The 10552-nt window shown below is 42.9% G+C and overlaps 2 protein-coding genes across 2 annotated transcripts in view; one reads left to right on the forward strand and one right to left on the reverse strand.

Annotated features, from left to right (window-relative positions):
• Positions 1 to 1396, reverse strand: part of PPME1 (protein phosphatase methylesterase 1) — a 68056-nt gene extending 66660 nt beyond the window's left edge. The window contains exon 1 of the mRNA XM_078766131.1: positions 1273 to 1396. Coding sequence (XP_078622257.1) covers positions 1273 to 1337 — 65 coding nt within the window. The 5' untranslated portion in view covers positions 1338 to 1396. The remainder of the gene's footprint in view (positions 1 to 1272) is intronic.
• Positions 1397 to 1932: 536 nt separating this feature from the next.
• LOC137437684 (uncharacterized) lies at positions 1933 to 9737 on the forward strand. The gene is made up of 3 exons (XM_068132189.2): positions 1933 to 2264; positions 7432 to 7506; positions 8159 to 9737. The coding sequence occupies exons 1-3, from the start codon at positions 2236 to 2238 to the stop codon at positions 8475 to 8477; spliced, it is 423 nt and encodes a 140-aa protein (XP_067988290.1). The 5' UTR covers positions 1933 to 2235; the 3' UTR covers positions 8478 to 9737.
• The last annotated feature ends 815 nt before the right edge of the window (positions 9738 to 10552 follow it).

The following is a 10552-nucleotide window of genomic DNA, read 5'->3' on the forward strand; positions in this document are numbered from 1 at the left end:
CAACACCAACACGCATTTTAAGGCCATTTTCCCTGCTAGAGCGGGGGTTAGCCTTGCGGTCCCCATGACAATATTCTCCATTTTGCCCTATTTTCTGCATCTCTCCTTGTTAACCCCCTTGCCCGCATTTCTTCTTCCACCATCTTTGGCAAGTGATAACAAGCCGATTGGTAATGGAATAAAAAATAATCAGATGATATACCAGTACGTGTACTGTATATTTATATAATATATCTACTATTATATCTATATATATCTATATATATATATCTATATATATCTATATATATATATCTATATATATATCTGTGCAGTGTCTGTCCTGTCCTGTGTTGTGTTGTGTTGTCACAACTACTTTCTCAAACTTTTGTGAAATCGTACCAAACTTCTGGTATGCACATATCTCTCCCGTCGGTATGTCCTAAGGGTATTTTCTTTTGAAAATCTTCGATTTATTAATTTTTTGGGGAAACAAATTTTTTTTTCAACTTCAATTGTTTATAAAATGTGATATCACGTATATTACAAATACATTTGTGCAAAATAATTGTTTGAATTATGATTGGTTTAGCCATGACAAAACGGCAACTCGGGTACAGTCATTTATCTATATCTACACATCTGGGCAGTGTCTGTGTTGTCACTGAACGACTCCCTCAAACTTTTGTTTCCGTGGTTGTGAAGTGTTTTTAATAACGTGGTGGTTTTGAATCATGTGGTGGTGAGGTGTTTTTAAATCACATGGTGGTGAGGTGTTTTTAAATCACATGGTGGTGAGGTGTTTTTAATTATGTGGTGGTGAGGTGTTTTGAATTACGTGGTGGTGAGGTGTTTTGAATTACGTGGTTGTGAAGTGTTTTTAATAACGTGGTGGTTTTGAATTACGTGGTGGTGAGGTGTTTTGAATTACGTGGTGGTGAGGTGTTTTGAATTACTTGGTGGTGAGGTGTTTTGAATTACTTTGTGGTGAGGTGTAATCTTCCCAAACTTCCAGTCTGCACCTACCCTCTATGTATGTGCTGAGGAGTTCTTTCTTGAAGAAAAAAAACCATTCAACCTAAATCTTCAACATAATTGCCTATAAAAATGTAATATCACAAACACAACAAATACATTTGTGCAAAATAATTGTTTGTATTATGATTGGTGTAAATCATGACAACACATCAACTCAGGTACAGTCATTATTCTCAGCTAAAATAAGCCCGTTCCTCAGTAACGACGCGCGCGAGCCGAGCCAAGCTACAAAAAACCTCACATTAAAAAACGAACCTTTTCATCGGATCCATTGGCGTAGGAGGCCGTGGCCTCATCCTCAGCTTCTTGTGCAGCGACATCGCAATGATCGCGCCCAGCGAACCACAGTGCGCTGCTTACGCTGGCACAATGAATTCACAACACCACCCAGCATGTAACCTCTCACACAACTTTCGAATGTTTAAAAAAAAATTATTTACTTGTATCAGCTTGCAATACAATACCTAACCGCTTGTTAGTGAAGATATTTGTCTATTACATTATTATTTAAAGAAATATTTTTATAAATACATTTATGCAAGGAAAGAAACTGACGAGAGCCCAGTGTACAGTACTGTCGTTTCATACACCGCCTGATATACCATCTTTTTTTTAAAATAAAGTTTTATTATAAATTTAGTGATAATGCTTGAAAGTAATGCAGATAAATAATTTTCTGCAGAGTTCAAGTAAAGGATGAGACAAAGGCAAGTGCGATACATGTAAAATAATTAGCGCAGATGTGTCACGTCCGACGTAAATGATTTTTTTTTTCATCCAAGACACATCACGGCGAAATATATGGCAATTTTATATATTTCACAATATATCACCAAATTGTTTAAATTAGGGAGATCACGAATCGTGATCAAGAATTTTTAAATCACGATCACGAATCGATCACGACTTAGTCTTAGGCTAGGGTCCCTCACGAATCGTACAGTCGGATCGGAATACACTTACACAGGAAGTAAAGACCAAGCCGTGACGTAGATGTACAGTGTAAATTGTATGTTTGTACAGTACGACTAAATATTTTTTAATTCCCATTACTGTACTCTTTAGCAAGCTTGTCTTCTGCCTGCATTTTGTACATACGACGTTGTTGGCGTTGTTAGGCCGAGGAGGCGCCTTATGACCGTAAACTCGTCCTGAGGTCAAATGTTTAGCTGTAGGTGGTGAAGTCTGAAGCTATCAGTATCTGGTTTGAAGGTGCCCATGGCCACGAACGACTCTCAGTTAGAAAGGTAAATACAGTATTTAGGGTTGTTTATTTCGCTGTAGGTCGGTTTGGTCGGATGAAGTCTCATCAGACGTTTATAATGCATGACCCTTGTTTATTCAACCTACATACATGTGAATGGGGTTATTAGAGAGAGCATCAACTTGAGAAGAAGTAGAGAGAGTGAGGAGACGATTGGCAGGAGATTGGAGTAAGATAAAGGGGAGATATGTCTGGAGCGTCCAGAGCAAGGTTTCAAAAATTCAGCCATATCTGTGTACGTAATATGTAGATGTCACCTTTAGGAAACCCAACGCACAAACCAAGGGATATTATTACCTCCGCCACCAAAGGTGGATGGAGGTTATGCTTTCACCCCTATCTGTCCGTTTGTGAACAAAATATCTCAAAAAGTTGTGGACGGATTCCGACGAAATTTGTCAGAGATGTAGCGTAGCGTATGTGACAAGGACGAAATGATTAGATTTTGGTGAAGATCCGGATCCGGCTACTATAATTTTTTACGTGCTTGGGGGGGAGGTGGGAGAGGTATAAAACACATGGACACTGCAAGAACTTCCAGGAAAGAAGTTGGAATTTCAAAAAGGTGGATCTGGGGTGCATTAGCAGGGGTAGAAAAGATCAAGTTTTTGGATGGGGGAAGATAAGAGATGGTGGTTATCAGCTGTTTTGAAGACCTGGAGGGAGGAGCTGGATCTTCTTCACCATTGGGCGATAGGGCCAAAAACGATACATAGCAGGATATCTCAAAAAGTTATGGATGGATTTGGACAAAACTTTTTGGACAGGTTGTGTGTGCGACGAGGAAGAATCAATTCAATTTTGGTGAAGATCCGGATCCGGATCCAGCTAGTAGAATTTTAAAGTGATTCTTTGCCATTGAGTGATATGGCCAAAAACAAGGGGTAGATCGGGGTATGAAAGACTGCACCTATCCATGGTGATTCCTGTGATTGGTTTTGATTAAATGTGATTCTGTATTGTGATTTTCTGGTCTACTCTGAGATACAAAACGTAAACTGTTCACCAGGCGGAGGTATGCTCTCTATTGAGTGCCGTTCTAGTTTTTAGGCTGTGAAGACAACAACAACAACAACAACAACATGCATTTTAAGGCCATTTTCCCTGCTAGAGCGGGGGTTAGCCTTGCGGTCCCCATGACAATCTTCTCCATTTTGCCCTATTTTCTGCATCTCTCCTTGTTAACCCCCTTGCCCGCATTTCTTCTTCCACCATCTTTAGCCAAGTCTTTCTCGGTCTTCCCCGTCCTCTACGTCCTTCTACATTCATTTCCATCACTCTTCTCAACCAGTCACTTTCATCCTTCCTCAACACATGACCAAACCATCTCAACCTGTTCCTCTTCACAGCATCAATCACAGGCTCTATTCCCATAATCTTTCGCAATTCATCATTTGTCTTCCTCTCTCTCAACGATACTCCGCACATCCACCGAACCATTCGCATTTACACCCTTTCCAGCCTTCGTTGCTGCTCTACGTTCATTACCCATGTCTCGCTCCCATAAATAATAACACTTCTCACACATGCAGCATACACCTTTCGCTTCAGCTTCAACGACACTCCCCTCCTCATCAGCACGCCACTCAGTTCCCGAAACTTCTTCCATGCACGTCTCACTCAAGCAACCGTTGCCGAGTCTGATCCACCTTCTCCATTCAGCATGTCTCCGAGGTAGCAAAATGTTTTCACACCTTCCAGCTTCACGCGGTCTCCAAGATCCAACTCAACATTTCCTCCATCTGCAGCTCCCTCTGTGCACACCTTACATTTGAATGTAGCTGCCACACTGGTTAATGACCCTTTCAGACCACTACATTTTTAATGAACCCACTCAGCGCACATTGTACATTGAATGGAGTTCACTCCGACACCCTTCCTGCACACAGCACATGGCCACTTCCCAGTTCTTTCCACCTCACCACATGCTTTACCACTTGCCATCACCTTCGTCTTTCCGATATTCACCTTCAGACCTTTTGTCTCCATACATTCCTTCCATGTGTTCATCTTTTCCTTCAGTCCATCCATACTTTCCGCAATCAACACCAGATCATCTGCATACAACAACTCCCACGGTAAACCCTCCTTTACATTCTGAGCCAGCACGTCCATCACAGCTACAAATAGTAGTGGACTTAGTACCGACCCCTGATGCACTCCCACCTTCACCTCAAACTCACCACTGTTCCCGTCCTTTGTCCTAACAGTTGTGTGTGCTCTTTTGTACATTGCCATCACAACTCTGATCAACCATTCCTCCACTCCTAACTTCCTCAATGCCCATGTCAATACTTCATGTGGAACCCTATCGAATGCTTTCTCCAGATCAACAAACCCAAGAAACAACTTCTTCCTCTTCTCCATGTACTTCTCCTGCAACTGCCTCACAATAAAGAGCGCGTCTGTCGTTCCTCTTCCTGGCATAAATCCAAAGTGCATTTCATCGATCTTCACCTTCTTCCTTATCCTCCTCTCCAACACCCTTTACAATACCTTCATTCCATGCTCCAATAACTTTATCGCTCGGTACGAGCCACACTCCAGAGGGTCACCTTTCCCCTTGTATAGAGGGACGAGGGTACTCAGTTCCCAATCCACTGGAATGCGGCCTTCTTTCACCACCAGATTACAGATCTCTGTCATTCTCTTCACACCCCAACTTCCTGCTACCTTCAACATATCTCCAACTCCCGTCGGCCCTCCCGCTTTTCTACTCTTCATTGCTTTTATCGCTTCCTCGATAAAAAAAATAAAAATCGCGATAAAATCGCGATAAAAGCAATAAAATAAAAAATAAAATAAAAAACCACCTAAAGGTGGTTTTTTTATTGCTTTTATCGCTTCCTCAACTTCCTTCTCAGTTATCTTCTTTGTCGGTCCTAAAACTGGGTTACTCTCTATGTTGCCATCCCATTCATTCTCTGTATTCAACAGCATTTCCATATATCTTTTCCATCTTCCTTTAATTCCATCTGAGTCCACAGAGGGGTTGTGAAGCCCCTTCAATATTTGTTTATGTCCTTCTGTCCGTCCATCCGACCGTCAAAAATGAAGAAGAACCTTTCTAACCCACTGTGTTTCATTTTAAAGGTTTCCAAAGGGTAATTCTAGAGGATTTTAAAGAGTAATTGTAAAAGACAGGTAATTGTAAAGGATAATTAAAGAGTAATTTCAAGAGTAAATCTGTTCCCACCTTACCCAATCGAACCAAACTGCTGCTGGACTCTGTGCCCTTCTCTCCTGATAAGGTGAAGTTTTTGTCGAACTTCGACTCTGATTCTGCAACTGGACCAGACGGCATCAGCCCACGGGTCCTAAAATCCTGCTCTGCCGCTCTATCTCACCCTTTCTCTGTTCTTTTCACCCTCTCTTTTGCTCAAGGTCATCTGCCAGCATCTTGGAAATCAGCAAACATTACCGCTTTACACAACAAATGTGCAAAAACAGATCCTGGCAACTACAGACCAATCAGCCTGCTCCCAATTATCAGCAAAGCCATGGAATCCACCATTACTTCGGATATCAAATCCTTCCTCTTCTCCAATGGCTTGATCTCCGATCATCAATTTGGATTCAGACCAGGTCGTTCTACTCTGGACATGTTGATTCTGCTGTCTCAACAATGGATGGAGGTCCTCAATGCCAAACAGGAAATCAGAGCTGTCTCCCTTGACATATCACGTGCCTTCGATACGGTCTGGCACCCAGCTCTGCTCACCAAACTCTCCTCCTATGGTATCCATGGAAACCTCCTCGCATGGCTTGCGGACTTTCTCTCTGGTCGTAGTCAACATGTGGCCCTGAATGGATTTCTCTCATCTCCCCTTTCTGTTCTGGCTGGAGTTCCCCAAGGTAGTGTTCTGGGCCCTGTGCTATTTCTGGTCTTCATCAATGATCTCTCCGACTCTCTGGAAAATCCTCTCTATCTCTTTGCTGATGACTCCACTCTCTGCCGCTCCATTCGTCATCCCTCAGATCGGCATTCTGCAGCCTCCTCAATTTCTGCAGACCTGGACAAAATCACAGACTGGTCAAACAAGTGGAACATGTCTTTCAATCCTGACAAATCTCACACTCTTACTATGTCTCTCCGAAAAGACCGACTGGAAAACCCTCCCATCCACTTTCTCAACAATCCTCTCTAAGAAGTTATGTCGCTCAAGCTTTTGGGTCTCACTATTTGCCATGATCTTTCTTGGGAAAACCACATTTCCAAAGCCAGTCGCCATCTGGGCATCCTCCGTCGTGCAAAGTCCTTCCTTGGCACACCTGAGCTCCTCACCACATACAAGGCTTTCATCCGCAGCTCAATGGAATACTGTTCCCCCCTCTGGGCTGGTGCTCCTGCCTCACACCTATCCCGGCTTCACGCTGTTGACACCAAAGCTTTCAGAATCATTGGAATCTCCTGAGATGAAGCTAACTCCGAGGGCCTTTCACTCACTGACCGCAGGCAGGTTGTTGGTCTTTCTGTCTTCTACCGACTCCTCTCCGGCCTTGCTCCCCCAGCTCTCTCTGTGCTCTGTCCCCCAAATATTCCTACAGGTCGCACAAGATCTGCCAGCAACCCTCTTATGGTTAAACTGCCAAAATCAAGGCTCTCTGCTCACCTTCACCCTTTTCTCCCGCCTCTGGAACAAACTCCCTCCCCCCTCCCTTCAATCCCACTCCTCCCTCCAGGTCTTTAAAACAGCTGTTCACCACCATCTCTTATCTTCCCCTATCCAAAGCCTTGATCTTTTCTACCCCTGCTAATTTTCACCCCAGATACACTTTTTTGAAATTCCAACTTCTTTCCTGGAAGTCCTTGCAGTGTCCATATGTTTTATATCTCTCCCACCTCCCCCCAAGCCCTCTCCCTCCTACAGTTCTCTCGATGTCCTTGCTCTCAAAGTTGTGCATGTGTCAGTCCTTCCCCCTCTCTCCTCATCTTGTCTACCGCTCCCCTTATTTTGTGTTTTGTGTGTCGGTTTGAATTTTTGTGTGATGAATGTTAGCGCTTTCACGAGCCTCGATCTTGTATACAAAAAAAAGAAAGAAAAAAAAAGGGTAATTCCAATTGGTTTCTTTCGTTTCTCGGCTTTACTCAGGGTGAGGGAAGATAATGAAGTCGTTGAGTTTGATTCCAACTCTTTGTTTTGTTTTAGGCTGGCAAGAGAAGAGATCCTACAAGAAGCAAAGCGTGGAAAGATACGAGCTGAGTCGATGGGGCCATTGGGCTGGTGAGTTGTATTTTGGAACTTCAGAACTATACTTTGGCCTGTTTCATGATTTCCCACCAGCACGTGCCTCATCCTACAGACCTACAGGATGTTTCAAAAGTCTTGCTACCGAAGCTCATCAACCCCTCCACCCCACACCCCACTGGAAGTCCTCATCCCCTCCTCCCCCCCCCCCCCCCCCCATCCACAAATAATCTTCAGTAGAATATCATGCCTGGCCATCCAGTTCGTGAACGACTTGGGTCCAAAACGTTCCCCGACTGACCCATCTGCTAGCACTGGTTGTTGGTGAACAAACCAGTAAGTGAGTCTTTCGTAAAGAGTGGCGACTTATCGCCAACACCCTGAACAAATTACGAATTCCTGTGTAAATCACCTTCAGTTGAACATCGGTCCTAACCACCTGGTTTGTGAGGGACTTGAGCCAAAATAGTTCCCCATCCGCAGCCACAGAGTAGAAATGCTTGGGGCCATTGAAAGTAGTAGTCATGACAGCAAGTCTGTAATGAAGTTTGTCTTCAAAACCTGCATGTGTGATGATTGATGCACAATGTACGTTGCAAACAACCTGGGCATATTATGCTTTTGACATTGGCCAATATAGTTTAAAGACAATAACATAATGTGCTTTTGGTTTTGTTTTGCTTTTCAGGCAAAAGTCTCCCATTCCCAAAACGAATAAACGCTTTCTCATCAATACGATCAAGGGTAACTTACAAGATAGAGTATCCAGAAAAAGGTCATCATCATGCCAGATTGAGCGGAAGGGTTATTCTGCCAACTCCTCAAACGGTGACCAAGAACAAAGGGCAGAGTTGTCTCGACAAAAGGCGGAGTGCGGCAAGAATGAGCAAAAGGTCCGAGCAGGTTTTGAGCCGCCGAGCCACCGGAGGAAAATGGAACAGGATGGGGTTTCCAAAGGGAAAAAGAGGAGCGACGAAGGCCGCGATGTGTCATCTCGGAAAACGTGACCATTTTTATTTAAATGTTGGTGCTTGAGCTGAACTTTTGGTGATGTGGTAAATTGGGGTGACGTGTTACTTGTGTCCAAGTATAGCTTCCTACTTCGGCGTTGTAAAACTTTTCAGGTAACACTTGATGTTGTTTGTCAAAAATATGTATGGTTGGTTCCTTGTCATGTTATAATTTTCTTTTGTCCACAAACCTTTTTAAATGCTGTCCTTCTTGTGAGTGACCTGTCAAAGCACATTGTACATACTTGAGACTTTTAGTTTTGCCCTTTTGAAACAACTAGTACACCCACTCCGTATGGGAGTGGCAGGAATGGTCATATTATTATCCTCTCTGGGGTACATGGACTACAGTAGATCTAGGCTCGGTCCTCAAGAACGTCGGTGTGTGTTCAGTTACCAATTTCTTGTAGAGCGCTAGCTATGTTGCTTAAGCATTCAAGCAAGCACTCCATTCAAAACCGTTAAGGAACTGCTGGCTTGGCAAGCGCTAGATAGCTGCTTGGTAATGGAACACACATGGTAATGTTTCTCCTTTTCAGTTTAGTGTTGAACAGCAGTAGCGACTGTTTCAAAAGGTAATTTTACAGTATGTGTTTGTGGTTTATAATATTTTGGCGTGCCCCATGAAATGCTGTGATAAGCTATTTAGAAATGATAACACGGCGCATTTCACACATTTCAAGGAGAAAAAATCCCTTGGGGAGGTGGGGCAAGTAAAGTCGCTACAACCTCCATCGTGTGACCTTTAGTCCTCCTGTCAAGTTTAGTTGAGATGGGACAAGTAACGAGCGAATGTATCGCGGTTAGACAGACAGGCAGACAGACGCCAAGTTGCGTATATTAGTATAAGTTTTGAACGAATTTGTTGATTGTAATATTTCACTATTTTGTATTATCTGCCAAATGTATCTATTGATTTGCGAAGTTACTGAAGGACCTTCCAAGCTGAACTTCCTCAATAATTAAGTGATCTCGCAGCCTAAGGTATGCGCTCTACCGAGTGCCATTCGGGTTATACATGCAATCATCGGGTTTTCTATATGCACTAACCTTTGCATCTAATCAAAGTGGACATGAGTGAATGAAGATGTTAACATAACGTTTGTAAATGCTCGCATGTTGTACAATTTAAATTAGTCCTTCATCAGGTGGTTGGTCGATTAAACCCAAGTTGTACTTGGTAAGCCTGAGGTGTTTGTGTAAAAACTATAGTTCTGTAGGTTAAAGGTGAATAAATCTTCACACATTTGTTCCTTCTATTTGGTTTTAGGTGATGGCCTAGAGTTACGTGCACTCACTTCTAAGATGTCTATCCTGGGTTTGAATCCCGACCCAGCTATAAACTGCCATCCAGGTGTTTCTCAGGCAGGGTGATTCATTAGTGTGTGCTGTCTTGTGGATGGATGTTAAATATCTCGTGGTGAACTTCATGAAGAGCAGGTGAGCTGTCACCAGCACTCTGAACCAATTACAAATTCCTGCCCTAACTACTGCTTGGAAGGCAATGGCAAACCACCCAGGATAACCCTTGCTTATATGAAGGAAATAATGCTGCCTGTTCAAAATCGCTTACATTACGCAAGAAATGCTATTTTTGCAGAAATAAGGATGCTCATGTTCGCTTGGCCGAAGGTGTTTATTCCTGAGACGTGAAACACCCTGCAACCCATGCCTACAGAAAACAAACTTTTTGGAGTGTGTGGCTGGCGATTTGTAATTCCACCCACATTTTACATCCAATCATCATTTAACGCTCCATGGGTACATGTGCCCAATATTGAAAGTTTTGTGTCAATCGCTTAAGGACTTGTGGAGAAAACAAATTTAAAAAGGAACTAGAAAGCATCTGAAAATGCAAAGCTTATCTGCATCTGCTTTCTATTCGGACTTCTTCCTATGCTTCGCATGACAAAAATAGCTTAAAATAATAATAGAAAAACAAGACCGAAAGTCTAATAGCGGCATGGCAGGGCTTGTTTAATACTTTAGTTGAAGAGGATAGTATGACCTTGGTGGAGATACCAGTTAGCAAATAATGTAAGTATTAAATTATTTTGAAGTACTCCAAGTCT

This window comes from Myxine glutinosa, chromosome 12 (genome assembly GCF_964187855.1).
Source record: "Myxine glutinosa chromosome 12, kmMyxGlut1.1, whole genome shotgun sequence".
Classification (NCBI taxonomy): domain Eukaryota; kingdom Metazoa; phylum Chordata; class Myxini; order Myxiniformes; family Myxinidae; genus Myxine; species Myxine glutinosa.

Bases quoted from the DNA above. Each gene is read 5' to 3' on its own strand.
- LOC137437684 (XM_068132189.2), top strand. From the start codon at position 2,236: ATGGCCACGAACGACTCTCAGTTAGAAAG. The intron at 2,265-7,431 runs GTAAATACAGTA...GTTTTGTTTTAG, and splicing joins AACGACTCTCAGTTAGAAAG to GCTGGCAAGAGAAGAGATCC. The intron at 7,507-8,158 runs GTGAGTTGTATT...TTTGCTTTTCAG, and splicing joins TCGATGGGGCCATTGGGCTG to GCAAAAGTCTCCCATTCCCA.